The sequence below is a fragment of the Silurus meridionalis genome, chromosome 16, assembly GCF_014805685.1.
Source record: "Silurus meridionalis isolate SWU-2019-XX chromosome 16, ASM1480568v1, whole genome shotgun sequence".
NCBI lineage: Eukaryota > Metazoa > Chordata > Actinopteri > Siluriformes > Siluridae > Silurus > Silurus meridionalis.
Genome location: NC_060899.1, coordinates 6,708,542 through 6,723,399, shown reverse-complemented (window position 1 = coordinate 6,723,399; position 14,858 = coordinate 6,708,542). Strand labels below are relative to the sequence as shown.

General features: G+C 41.2%; 1 protein-coding gene across 4 annotated transcripts in view; it reads right to left on the bottom strand.

The window, feature by feature from the left end:
• Positions 1-14,858, bottom strand: part of arhgap46b (Rho GTPase activating protein 46b) — a 71,347-nt gene that overhangs the window by 10,296 nt on the left and 46,193 nt on the right. For all 4 annotated transcript variants that reach the window (XM_046869387.1, XM_046869388.1, XM_046869386.1 and 1 more), the window contains 3 exons: positions 8,262-9,321; positions 2,204-2,840; positions 1,606-1,704 (listed from right to left, as the gene is read on the bottom strand). In XM_046869387.1, coding sequence (XP_046725343.1) covers positions 1,606-1,704; positions 2,204-2,840; positions 8,262-9,321 — 1,796 coding nt within the window. The remainder of the gene's footprint in view (positions 1-1,605; positions 1,705-2,203; positions 2,841-8,261; positions 9,322-14,858) is intronic.

Sequence of the window (14,858 nt, the reverse complement as noted above, 5' to 3'; positions counted from 1 at the left end):
TGACTCAGTTAATTACACTCAGCTGAGCTCCAGGCAGTGTATACAAGTGGTGAGTAACTACATTCGCGCTGTCTGCACCCTACTAAGCGAAAGTTTCTCACGCCTATCGATATGCTGGGAAAAATCTTCAAAAGTGTCTCGACTTTGTGTTGTGGTCAGAAACAGGCTTCTAAACGAATTTGCAGATATACCGTACAACTTGGCTGCTCTTTCTGTCTAAAGACATCTCTTTGTCATCATGAACATTAACCTGTGAAGGCTGTGAAGTAATTATGGTGTGCCGAATAGGAAAATGGTGATTGCAGCCTGCAGTCTTTTCTTTCAGACTGTGTGAGTGGAAATAAGAGATACTATGAAAATGGATAGAGGAAGAGAAATCAAGTTAAAAATGGGTTCAGAAGGAAGAGGAACAGGCTGATGAAAATACCCCTTTTTAGGGGGGCAGTCTGTCTGTTCCGTGCTCTCTTTTTAAGGCCCTCACTTTGACTAGCAGGGTCTTCTACTCTTTTTCTCTGTTCTTTGCCCTCTTTTCTTTCTTTAAGCAGTCTGGTGGCAGACCAAAAGAGCGTGGGACTTGGAGATTATCTCACTGCTCTGAGCTTTAATAGTATGCATGTGTGTGTGTATGTGTGTGTGAGTGTGTGTGTGTGTGTGTGTGTGTGTGTGTGTGTGTGTGTGTGTGTGTATGTGCAGGATATTCAAACAAACTGACCAAAAGCCAGAAAGCAGAGTAGAAGCTCTTTCTTTCTTTTCTGATGTAAGTACGCTAGTTCATCAATATTACCATCTACAACCAGACAAAACATCACTCAAATGAAATCTACCGGAAATCTGGCTAAAATCTAAAATCTACGCTCATTTTAGTTTATGACTAAATACCTGTGTTTGCCTAACAAGCAGTTGTTTAGAAGTGTTAAGAGTCTGGCGAAGATTCCATAGCTACTTTTATTGGAGGAGTCAAACGTCTCTAGAGTTTGTTTTGTGCTAGCTTCAACTGGAAAGCAGCAAAATCTGAGCAAAGGGTGCTTCTATAAAGGTTAACACAAGTTTAATTTTAGCCTCCCCGTGCAGATGAAATGTCGGTTTCGGTATGGTGCTTGCAACGATTCTCTTATTTTACATCATTTTCAGTTTCCCTGCAGTGTAGCAGAGACAACGAAGTACCTGTGTCATGAGAATAGGGTTGAATTGGCTTAGGTTCAGATTGGGTTTGTAACCGAATTATTAAAAATATCCCGTAAATATCACTATTGTATACAGTCACGTATACATAAAGTGAACGAATGACCAAAGAAACAACTCATTCTATTAGAAACGTAAACCGTTATAAAATTTAGTGGCCATAATGACTAGATTGAAGTTCAAATGTTATAACTGGTTGAGATTAACGCATAAGAAAAACATTACAGTTCATGGAAACTGTTTTCAGAACTATATATAGTAGCAAATGTCAAAATTGGGCCATGTGAATCATTTTCCAAAGCCATCCAGATTTACATTGCTGCTCTTCCAGCAAATCGAGTTTAATCTACAATAGTACAGGAATCCTACTTTCACGGAGAATCGTGCGCATATGTGTGTGTGCCATGCTTCTCTAATATGTACCCTGTTCTTCCTCTTCTTCATTGTTCTGTTTCCTCTTCTTCCTGGACTTCGAGTTCTTCTTGTTCTTTATGTCCTGTTGTTCCACAATCCTCTGTAAAACTGATCAACAAAACAAAACAAAAAAATCTTTTGAGCTGAAACATTCATTTTCCAAAATATCTACACCCTGTAAACGGTCCCTCTGAAAAACACATCGTCATGCTTTGTTCCATAGCCTTCGAACTATGACCTCAAGTATTCCCGGTGTATTATTTTTTTTTTCCGTTCCCCAGCTTTTACATCCTGTTTGAACAGGCAGCAGGCCATTTTAAATTTAGCAATGATATCAATATTGACTTTTGATGCGTATGCACTAGTGCTCTGGGCCAGACAAGCACACCTGAAACATAAACATTTACTGCTGGATTTCCAGTCAGAAGTGAACAGAAAAACAGCGGAAGATTAAAAATGTACAAATCTATCAGACGCGTCCTGTGTGCAGGAAACAGAAAACAAATGTAACAGCTACCGACTATGTGCATTTAAACAACAATTGATTCAGGCAATGGCCTTAAACAAAAGTTTTCTGTCATGGTTATTAAACAAAACCAGTACTCACTCTTCTTGTCATTACTGGGCTCCAGGTGTCTCTGAATGTAACCCTCAAGGTAGCGTCTGAACTTGGGTGATGGAGAGAAGAAGGCCAGGCTAATGGCCATGAGCTCCCAGCCGGCACAGAGGCTGCTGAGGTTCAGGTTGTCCGTAGTCTGTCGGATCAGTTGGACATAAAGCTCGTCCCTCAGACCCTGCATGCTCCAGCACCTGGTCACAATGTGAAGGGCAACGTGGCGGCGGTCGAGGCGTGTTACTTGCCGATCGCCCATGTACGTCTGCACCAGCTTGAACATGTCGCACGCTTCTTTCTTGATGGCCCGGTCGCTCGTGATCAGCATAGGCTTCCTGATTGAAGCGCTGCTCCATGACAGCATGGTGGCGATGGAGACGCGCCGGCGCAGCAGGCCTCGTGTGTGCTGGTTCAGGTTCTTGGTAGCCCATGCTTCCATATCCACATCAATCCGGGGTTTGCATAGGGTAGAGTAGGGGTACTGGTAGGTGGTACCAGAGGTGGGGGTATGCACCTGGAGGATGGGCAGTGAGGAGACAGAAGTGGTGCAGTGACCCGGTATGTCACGATCGTTCTCCCTTCCGTGTTCGGAGCGGAAGTCAGGCTGGCTTTTGGAGTCCAGTGTTCCTGCCTAAGTGATAGAAAAAAGAAAGAATGTCATTCTGAATGTTTAAATAGTATGTCTAAGTGAAAGGGCAAAAGTTCTGAGAGATTGAAAGCTTTGCAGTAAAAAGTAATAACTAAAAAACTGTTGGTATTTGAACAAATTCTCCAGCATTTATTTGATTTTTGACTGAGGTTAAGGTAGATATTAGGATTAGACATTGCTCAAGGGCCCGGCAGTGGCAGCTTGGTGGTGCTGAGATTTGAACTTGTGACCTTTCAATCCTTAGCCACTGAGTTACCACAGCCCCATAGGCATGGCAATTAATAGCTGCTCTAGCTACTAATTATGTGAAAGTAATTCCACATAAGGATAGCAAGACAAAAAAATGTGTGTGTGTGTGTGTGTGTGAGTGTGTGTGTGTGTGTGTGTGTGTGTGTGTGTGTGTGTGTTTTGCGTAGGCAGCAGGCAATACGCTTACTCATTCCCCTGTAACCAGAACAACCTAGAACAGGATCGAGAGCCTGAAAACATCTGCACAAATTACACTTGCTCCCAAAATAGGTAACCCAATATGGAAATTAGATCAGAACAGAAAACTGTGCAGCCTCCGTCTTCTTCTGCCTCACCTCAAACCCAATTTTCTCCATCCCTTCACTTCACCATTCTCTATCACAGCAGCAAATATAATGTCTTAACTTACTATGCTTCCCTAAATGGTTCAAACATATAGCATTTCCTAAAGCTGCACTGCTTTTTTAGGATGTCACTGAACTTAGCAGCTTACCCTTGCATCAATGACCCACACTTGCGGTCTCATAAGAGTTACGGGCTCGTCACAGCTACACGGTGAAATTACTATTAACTGACCACAGACTTTTTAGCCACGTGTGATTCTGCTTAAATCATTTTTTATTTAAATTTAATCAATGAATTTGCCATGCTGTCCTCGTGGTAGCTGAGAGGGGAAACTTTACTTTTGCGGTCAGATTTTCCAAACTCTGCATATGTGCTTTATGTTTCCTACCTTCCTAGAATAGTAAAGGTTTCATAAGTGAGAGAGAGAGAGAGAGAGAGAGAGAGAGAGAGAGAGAGAGAGAGAGAGAGAGAGAGAGAGAGCTCACTATGGTTGATTTAATGGTTAATGAAGCATGTGGAATTGTAGAGCAGTGAGCCATTACAGCAGATCGCTAACACAAAGATTATGGTTAAGACCCAGCCATTCTAGCCACAATATCTTTCCTCATCACTACACCCATTGCCTTGACTGCTTTACCTCATCTCTGCTTACAGCCCTTGAAAGTTGCTGTCAAACTGATATATCTACCATGAAAAGGTCAAAACTCAGAGCTCATACGCTAGCCTGATTTGAGACCTCTTCCTACACCATGCTAACATACAAAGCAGCTTCTCTCCTCTTTCACCCTGTCCGGTCTAATCAGTCGTGGGTCATATTTTTCAGCTCTGACCCCTCAGCTTTTGGCTAAAATCCTTCCTGGCATCTGTTTCGCTCCCTATGACTCCAGACACCAAATGACGAGTCCTTCTCGATGCAGGCTGTCTGCACACAAACATCTTTCCATTGTCATCCTAGTGGTGCGTTTTGGCAGCAAATATGCCGAAAATGATCACTTTAACAGCTGCGATGTAAAACCATGCGGCTTAGGGATCATTACACGGAAATCAATCTTCCAAAATAAACCAAAGCACTATAGAAAAGCACGTTACGATCCAAAAGTCCACAAAGAAGACATGTTCTTTTTCTTTTCTTTTTTTTTTTTATATAAAACAAAGAAGGAAATTCATTTCCTTCTTGTTCTCTCCACCTGCTGTTTGCTGATATTATAAACTGTAGACAATAAAGTTTTGCTTTTAGAAACGTACTTATAGAAACATATAAAATTGAAAATCGCAAAAAAATCGCAAAAATTTCATTATAGATGCAATGGTTCAGTATTTTTTCATTCTTTATTTATACAAATATCTATGGACAATATGTAGAATGTGACAAAATGTAATGCATTAATTACACTGCAGCACTGAGAAAACCGATTTGGAAAATGGACAACTAGTCGAATAAGCATGTTTGTGTTTGAATTTGTATATACAGCACGCTCTCTTCCACTCTGGATTCTGAGGGCGGAGTTTTGTGACTACGGGCAAAATCATTAAAATATTAGACACCCTTTAGTTGAAAAAATAAAAAAACAACAACAAAAAACTAAATAGTTTATGTCTAAGTAAAAACTGGGAATATTTTGACTTTCCCAGCATGAAAGGTCCATCTGAAAAACTTGATGTCAACATGGTAAAAAAATAAGAGCAAATATTAATAGCATGATTGTTTGATTTTTTACTTTCACTTTAAAAGTAAATAAGACTCTAAATATTTGAAATGTACATTTTTTATTTAATATTAAATTTTTTAATATTTATCTACTATTGTAGCTAACTGTGTTGTTAAAAGTAGCTCAGGCTAGCAAGGCTAGCAAGCCTGAGCTACTTTTGACAACACAGTTAGCTAACATATCTTTACACACAGCTATTGTCTACTAAAACAAAGCATTGCAGTAGGTAAAGGTGGCACTCGTTCTTTTCCGAATGTTAGAGGGGGTGTTTTGGAACCTGAACAAGGCACCTACTATGGCAGAGGTTGCACAGAAAGAGAGGAAGTGTATATAGTCGAGTTTAATTGCTGTTAAAAATGTTATAAAACAACAGCCCTGATAATAGTCCCGACTGCTTCAGGTTTATTTTAATGCAATTGTTCTAGTTTGCTGTTGTTTTTATAGAAACAGGAAATCCTCAAAATTGAACTGCCGGTCATCCAGAGCGATTTATCTCCGTGTCACGTGATCTCTGTCGACAAGTATATAATCTCACCCCTGGTCACTGCACACCACTGCAGGGTAACCAAATGTGCATTTCTATCATTGCTTATCCAACGTGGTCGATTTGAGCTAATCCAAACTGTAGCTGCATGATTTTCTAACCCTTCCAAGTTCTCCCATACCACTTTAGTGCTACGTTTCCTACTCTGGCTTCCTCTAGCTGCCCTTATCAGATTTCAAACCCTGATGCTTACCTACAGTCAAACATGGACCAGCACCCCTTTACCTCACAGAGCTTTTTTTACCACCGCGCTGCACCACGCTCCCTTTAGTCCTCTGTGACTGCTCAACTGGTACCATATCACTCGGGTACAACAAAGACGCAAACTACTGCTTCATATCCAAACAGCTACTTCAAATGACCTACGTCCTCCAGCAGTACTTAAATTAGCAATGAAATTAAATGATGTATTTTTGGCCTCCCAACAGATTACTAGACTGTTGTTATTCTTAGTCTGTATCCTAATGAACCAGTATCAGAGTGTACTTCTCAATCCATTCCACCATCATTTATTTATTATTATTTATACTTGACCGGATTACACAGTTTACCTGCTGTTTTTTGCACCTCTTGACTGCTGCTACTGCTGTTTTTTTGCACTGCATTGTGTTTGTTTATATACACTCTCAGTTATAGTTTTCATATTTCTCTCTGCACAGTACTGTTAAATCAGAGTATACAGTAGGTTTACTTTTCGGCGCTATCTTAGGTTATGTGTGTTGTCTGTACTGTTTTACGTCTGCACTGTTTGCACTGGGTTGCGCTTGATGCACTTTATGTAGCTTTATGTTGTGTGTTGTAGCTCTATGTTGTTGTTTAGTGTAGCACTAGGGTTCTGGAGGAACGCTGTCTCCTTTTTACTGTGTACTGTGTACTACTGTGTATAGTAAAAATGACAATAAAAGCCTCTTGACTCTTGACTTGACTTATCGACAGAGACTCCAAAACACTTCTGTAGGTCGCTCTGTATATGGGCCTCTGCCAAATACCATCAATTCAAATCAAAAATTTACAGACAGACGCTCAAATAAACATACTGAAACGTGTGTACGCTGATATGTAGAAGTTTTTGGAGATTTAAAAAAAAAAATTTCACCACAGAAATGTCTTTGGAAAAGAGATTTCTGAATTTTCTCAGCAACATGACAATTTGTTTCCTTCTCATTGACTTTAAGGGGAAATTCAAGCTTTTATAACAAGAATAACAAGAGGAACTAATACAAATACAATGATACAGAGAACATTTTTTATGTAAAATCTCTTTTGGCAAAAACAACAAATCAACTCGACCTGTTTTTATTTGTTCAATGCAAAGGAATTAAGCAAACACTCTCATTCTCTTCATCTCTCTGCCTGCCTGAGCGATTGGGTCTTCAAGCGGATTTTTTCTTTATTACACAACTTATTATCATCGGTTTGCTTGCTTAATATCACTTTGTTTTGTTTGTTTTTCCCAGGACTCTCACTCCATTTTTTCTTTGCAAATGCTCTTAAATGCTTTCAACACAAGACTGCTGTTATGTCAGCGATGTTTACAACGTTTGCACAAAAAGCACTCAACTGCACAACCACATCACACCCTCACACTGTATCTGTTTCTGATTTATATGCTGTATATCTATATATCTATTCATTTGTTATCTTTTATTTATAATGTAATTTACTTGTAGTTTACTTTGTTTTAAATCTAAAAGTTCAATTGTCAAAAAACTCTAAAACACTGTTATTATATTCTTTCTTTATTTTCATTTCCCCTCTATTTTTCTTGTGGAAAACCAGCCAAATGCCCCTACAAACTGTCAGATATTCCTATCCTTGTGCCCAAACACCTCCCACCCACACACATGCACACTTGTTCTGGAATGGAACACTTGCTCCCTCTGAGACGGGAAGCTCTTGGTCCCTCACTACTGTATTGTTTCCACGGAGACCGGATGTAGACTGTTGTTTTGCTTTTCCATTCCAACAAATCAACTGAGAAACACTATGATTACGACCCAGACTGACACAAAAGAAAAGGCAGAAGGAGCGAAAGTACGAACATTAAAAGAATGTTTCCGCATTTTTTAAATGCAATCTCAACGCAACCGTATACCTGGAACAAAGGATTTTGTTGCGTTTTATGTAAATCTACAACCAAAATTGATGGGGCAATAATACGTTTAGAACCTTTCAACAATAAAGCAATGTGAGGAAAAAGTCATTTGGGGATTCAAAATTTTGCTAATACGCTGGTAATGCAAAACTGTTCGAAGAAAAACTGTGCAACTATATTTTCAATGACATTTAGCCTATTTGTTCAAGTGGTCACTGCTGAAATTGCCCTTCAACTTCTATTATATGTGACCTTACAGGCAAATGTGCCCAAATTTATGCTACATAAAAAAACTATTTTGAAACAATTGCTTTAAAGTAGTGTAAACCCTAACATGACATGCCATCTTGTGGTCTTTTACATCATAATGAATGTGTAATAGGCCTGTGGTAAAAACCACGTAAATGTTTACACAACTTAAAATATCAGAGTACATGTTCATTCCCAAATTAACATACTACCTGTGAGGGTGATGCAGGTGGCTCAGGAGAGGACAGGCTAGTGTGAGATGCTTCACTCTTCTCCAATGAGTCCACCTTCTCGTATGTCCTCTTCTGCCCCCCTGCTAACCCTTCGGTTGAGGTCAGCGCTGCATCTCCGTGTCTGCTGTACAGTGAACGCTCGCTGCCCATCACATCTACCCCTGAGCCTGAAGCTGCTTCAGGCAGTGTCGCGCTCTTAAATGAGCCTTCGGAGCTCAGTAAAGCCACCTTCATCTCAGCCATCAGCTTGTCACTGAGCTCGCTGCCACTTCCATGCCCTGGCACTGCCCTTCTTCGATTCTTCCTACGTAGACTCGGTGAGGGCCCTGTCGAGTAGCCTGAGTCCTGGTAGGTAACAGTAGAGGGTTGTGGATACTCCTGAGATGCCAGGCTGCTCTGACGGCTATGCCAGGGCTGCTTCTTCTCCATGGAAAGCTGCTCTTTTGGACTTTCTCCTGACTGGAGGTCCACATTCACCATGTGCTTGATGCATTCACGCCCAGCCGCGCTGTACTCTCCAGCCGAGGGATGCCGCTTGTGCTTGGCTTGGGGGAACTGGAGAAGTTTAGGGGGTGGAGCCAATCGCGGCATGCTGTGCGTAGGCCTGTAGGGGTCGTGCGTCAGGTAGTCAGCCCTTTCTACCTCCATGTCTACTGGTGGTTCATCATAAATGGGCGGATCTGAGGCTGGAGGCTCATCGTAGATTGGCACAGGGGGTATGGCTGCATACTGAGGAGAGTTAGGGCGAAGAACATTTGCAGATGAGGGGGCACCAGAGCTGGGCATCCCCATACTCAAATTGCCACTGTCAGCCTTTTTAAGGAGATGAAAAGACTGCTTGGGGTCCATCTTGCCAAAGGAGGCAGTTCTTTTGGGGTATGTAGGGTTAGGAGAGGAGGTGTTGCTGCCGGACATGTTCAAATGAAGAAGGGGGCCGGGGCTAGCAGGGGTGATGTGCTGGTTCCGGCCAGTGCTGCTTACTTTCACCAACATGGCTGCCTTGGAGCCTGGAGCAGGCTGCCATTTTGGATTTGGCTCTCTGAAACACACAGGCAAAGACAAAACCATAAAAACTCAGCCCAGGACCCGTATTCACAAGCTCATATTAAAAAATCCTTTCAACACACACTTAGTACTGTTTGACTTTACGCTTCTACACCTGTATACAGTAATGATATACAATCCCACTATCCACTGCCACCCAGAGGAGAATGGGTTCCTCCTTTTTGGGAGGTAGAGAGGTCTGCTTTCTCTCAAAGCTTCTACCTCATGTCAAACCAGGGAGTTTGTCCTTCCTAATATCTTCTCTGGTTTTCTCAGTACGGAATTACGAGAGAAGTGGTAGCTCAGTGGTTAAGACATTGGACTTTGGATCGGAAGGTTACAGGTTCAAATCCCACCACCACTGAGCTGCCACTACTGGGCCCCTGAGTAAGGCCCTTTACACGCCGCTGCTCAGTTGTAAGTTGCTCTGGATAAGGGCGTCTGCCAAATGCCATAAATGTAAATCTAAAATTAAATCTACATAGTAAACCCCACAAAGCTGTTCTGTGACGACTGCTCATGATTGCAGTAAAGTGAAATAGCCTTCATTTCGACATTTTCCTTAGTGTATCCTTATTGATCAAAATACGTGAAACAACGCTAATATCTTTCTGTTGTACCGTATTGCATCATACAGTATCTTATGCTTACTATTACTAATTTGCCTGAATTCAAACTTGTCCGTATCTAACGCACAGGAATGCTTGGCTGAAATGCCAGTCTGGGCACTGAGTCTTAAAACACATTCCTCTCTCTTTCTCTCTCTCTCTCCCCATCTATTACACTACTGCTGGGACACCCGAATAGCCTTTAATACATGGGAAAATGAAGGAAGGGGGACAAATAAAATGTAAATAAACAACACGGGGTGTGACTTTACACTGGTATGATGTTTATGTGATATGGAACTACTTACTGTTAACTGTATAGTCAGACCAGTGTACATAATGACATATAATTAACATATGATTACAGTGTCTCGTGCTATTTAATGTAGAAAATACAATGACAACCCGAATTTCCAGCTTTCACACACAGTATGAGATAGAATTGGGTGAAATAGATTTGTCTACTCGAATATATTCACATGGAGATGTCTGATTCCTGTTATTTCAGCTTCCAAAGTTGGGATGGTGGAATATTTATAAAAAATTTACCACATGACATGTACTAACGGTACACTTATTTCTTGTTAACATGACACACAAACATACTGTAACGTGTTCTCTCTCGCTCGGACATTAATGAAGCCTGAAGCTTGTACAGTGCTTGTTTGTTTTACATTTAGTGAGTGTATTCCTATGACAGTCTTTCAGAGGTTACAGAGTCATTTCTCATATCTCTCTCTCTCTCTCTCCAACGCACACATGCACACATGGTCCCACATTATACAACAGGAAAGGCGAGGTTTAAGGAGGAAAACAGGCTTTCTAATAGTATTACGCAAACATAATCCTGCATTATCACCATACCACATCACACACTTACACACACACCCATATAAAACATGAAAACAAGTACCCCAAACCCCCCACACACAAGCACACACACACACACACACACACACACACACACACACACGTAAAGTAAAAAAAACCTCTCAGTACAACTTTCACAATTAACTCAAAATCACACACACACACACACACACACACACACACACACACACACCACTGATGTGCAGCTACATCTAATGAAACAACTCAAAGTAAGTTTACTACTGTGTGTGTGTGTGTGTGTGTGTGTGTGTGTGTGTGTGTGTGTGCGTGTGTGCCTGTGTGTGCATGTGTCCTATGCCTGCATGGTCTTTTTGATGTGTGTGATGGTGAGTTGAGTATTCTAAGTCTTGTATCAGTGTGTGATTTCTGCACGTGTGTGTGTGTGTGTGTGAATGCGATTTGTATGGCAGTTCTAACGGTTTCCTTCCTTCAGTTCTACACATAGCCAATACACACAGACACACACACACTCCTCTATAAACACGAGTTGACCACACACCCACCTACACGCTTTACACTGGACGGCCGACTGTACACACGTACACACCTGAAACAATCTATAAGCCATAGATTTAATATAGCAATATTGCAAAAACTCCATGATAATATAAAACATAACATTAACAACAACACAACATACAGTGACAAGATAAACAATTGTTTTTCAGTTACACTAAATCACAGACAGATGCTATCTAACCTACACCATCACCTGTTACTGCTCTGAAATGTGTTGTCAGACATAGACATGTTCACGGACATGGTTGTTTGGAAGTATATATCTGTACACGCAGACACACACACACACTTACCCACCGAGACGAGAGCTGCAGGGGTGCTCTGTGTTGGTGTAAAAGTCTTGTTGAACCCCGCTGTGTGTAAGGGAACGGTGGAAAGAATAACAGGAGAGAAAAAAAAAGCCCCAAAATGTCAGAAGTGGTCCTCGTCTGGCTATTTATTCGTGACAGAGCTCCTACTGTTTAAAGAGTACAGTGTTAATTCGCACTCTCTCTGAGCCACTCTTCAATTACACACTCACACACACAGAAAGAGTAGGAGGGAGGAGAAGGAAAGAGGGAGGGAGGGAGGGGAGGCCAGGCTCTAGTTTAAGCCCTCCTTGTTTTGTTTAGTTTTTTTAGTTTTTTTTTACGATAGGAGTCCTAAAAATGCCACACACACACGCGCGCACACACTTGATCTTGATTGCTACCCTCCTCAGGTCTCTGTTGCATGCCTCTTCAAGAGGTTTTCTTCTAATCCAAATCTTTCGTCCTCAAACAGTCTTTCTTTTTCTTTTTTTTGTACACATCACAGATCACCAGCGTTTAAAGCTTTCTCCATCACTTGGCCTCGCCTGTTGTGCCTAAACACCTCTCCCTTTCAAATTAAGAGTAGAGAGAACCTTAAGTGTCTCTCCATTGCTTGCACACAATGTCCATTTTGTCCTAATATTCTGTGGACATTTTCTCTCTCTCCCTCTCTTCAAACCATGGTCAGTCCCACCCTTTGTGCCTCCACTCTCGCAACTGCAAATGTCAACAATCTTTTCATAGTGTCGAGTAAATACAGACCATGAAATCTGTAAACAAAAGCTAGGAAAGACAGAACAACTCCAAAACGTGATCATTCTCTCTCGCTCTGTCTCCTTCTCTTTCTCTCTCAAGAGAATTATGTTATAAATGAGCACCTTCAATATGTGAGAAATTAGAAATAGTGTTCTGATGTTTCTCTCTCCCACCCAAAGACACACGCAGTGTCCCGAGTGAACACGTAGCAAAAGTGGCCTCCTTTCCTGTGTCTTTTCTCTCTCCCTTTTCCCACACTGCATTGCGGGTGAGACCTGAGTGGGTTTTGAATGTGCCTGTGAGACGCCGGCTAATTTGCACAAAGCTACTGTGGATTCCCAAGTGATAACGCTTACACCTCAACACCGAACTCCAGGGCACCCCCCCCAACACACCTCCTACACAAACACACACATGACAGAGGAAGCACGGATGGAAAAAGAGCAAGGCCACTTTAAAACCAGCCAACTGAGAGCATATGCTCTGCTGACTGCGGTGTGTGCCGAGCATGTTGTTTGCATGGCTGGGGATCGGTGGGATTTTGAGGAAAATATGGACTGATCGCGCTGCCCTGTGGGATTGCCTGCTGGAAAGTTCAAAGGGTGCTTTTCCCTGGCGTAAACAGGAAATAGCAGCAGAGCAGTCACACTGGAGAGACTCAGTCATCAGATGGTTTATGACGGATGGAGAGTTATTGCTGAGAAAACAATACTAATGCTAATTTGCGCGTGCTCACACACACACACACACACACACACACACACACACATGTAAAATGGTTAAATTTAGGACCAACAAGCATTTTTGTGTTTAGGGCCTCACATAACTGTAAGCAAACACAAAACTACAAAATAATACAGAAATATTTACAGTATTTTAACATCAACTCGTGCATTTACACAGGATTTAACTGGCTCTTGACTAACGAAGTGAAGAAAACAATGTGTGTGTGTTATGTAAAGGAATGTGATTCTGACACGACATCAGAGAAACCGTGGCGATCCTCAGCCACGAGGATTAAGTGAGATTAACTGTAGATTAACGGGTGATTAGCCACATTTCACACAATCAAAGTTGCCTGGATTTAATGGATAATCATAATCCCTTGTATTTTTATACCGAACACTGTTTACACAAACAGCACTAAAAATTAGGATGCTATGAAAGCTATCTAAAAGCAGAATATGCAATGAGAGCGATGAGAGAAAAAGTAAAAAGAAATATATATAACACTGCTGTGTATAGATACTACAAAATAAAAGTAAACGAATCAACAAACACGTAGCCTGTAAATTGAAAACGGGCATAAACACTGTATATAACTCTCTGAGGAATCTTTATGATACCCCTCTCCACCTTTACTCCCCTGTTTGTTCATCTGCCAGTCAACCAACCAGCTCTCCCCATCATACAACAACTACCAACTGGTTAAAAGTTAACACACGCTTCCTCTGAGAAACGTGCTGCTGGCCAACCGCATGTTTTCAAATCCTCCTGCATCATTTCAGAAAGCATGTGTGCAATGCTCGTAAATGTATTATAAAGCTCCGATTCCAGGTAGCCTTCAATCAAGTGGTTCAATCGAACTGTGCAACCTTTTTTTTCAATGTTTTCGGTTGCAGATGTCGTTTTTTAAGGAACCGTCAGCGCTGTGACATTAAATAGAGAACAAACAATGAAACAGAAATTGCAGTTTCAATCAATAAATACAAAAAAACACAACAAATTAAAAAAAAAAAACATAGCTGTTATAAATGAAAACTAAGAAATTATAGAGAATAATATATTTTACTATAAGACAAATGTATTCGAATGTATTCATTTTGCCATATTTGGGTTTAATTCCATTAAATCCTGATTGAGAAGGATGGCATACTTTCACTTCAGTGTCAATCCCAGTGAGTCTAGCCAATCAAAGGCATCTTTGAAGTCAGTAGACTTTTTTCTCATAATTATGACTTTATTTCTCGTAAACATCCGGCATTTCTGGTGCGTCCACCGGTAACCATGTTGTCGGCCTGAAGTTTAAAACTGTTGGTGTATAAACGCCGCTCCTCTGCTTCATCTCTTTTGTTCCGTCTCCTCCAGAGAGGATTCCTCACACCTTCAAATCCATAGATGGAAAGAGCCATATTTGGTACTCATTAAGAGGCTGAGATTCAGGAGGCAAAGACGCAGGAAACGCGCAGGCCATGCGTTTTATGCTTTAGTCTTACAGACTGTGTGGGTCCAGAGGAGACATATCACTCTTGGGTTGTGAAAGTGAACATTTCAAGTTTCAGACTTTCCACAATTTTAAAGTAGGTCACAGTTTTAAACTGGGCCAATAGGAAGTGTGCTACAAATATAATCATGACACAACTGTATTGTGACCTTAGAACAAGTAACCTTAATAGAAGCGGGATCAGAGAATATATTATGTGCCTTTTCGCTATCAGCAAGCTTTAGGACACTCATATGAAAAGTAA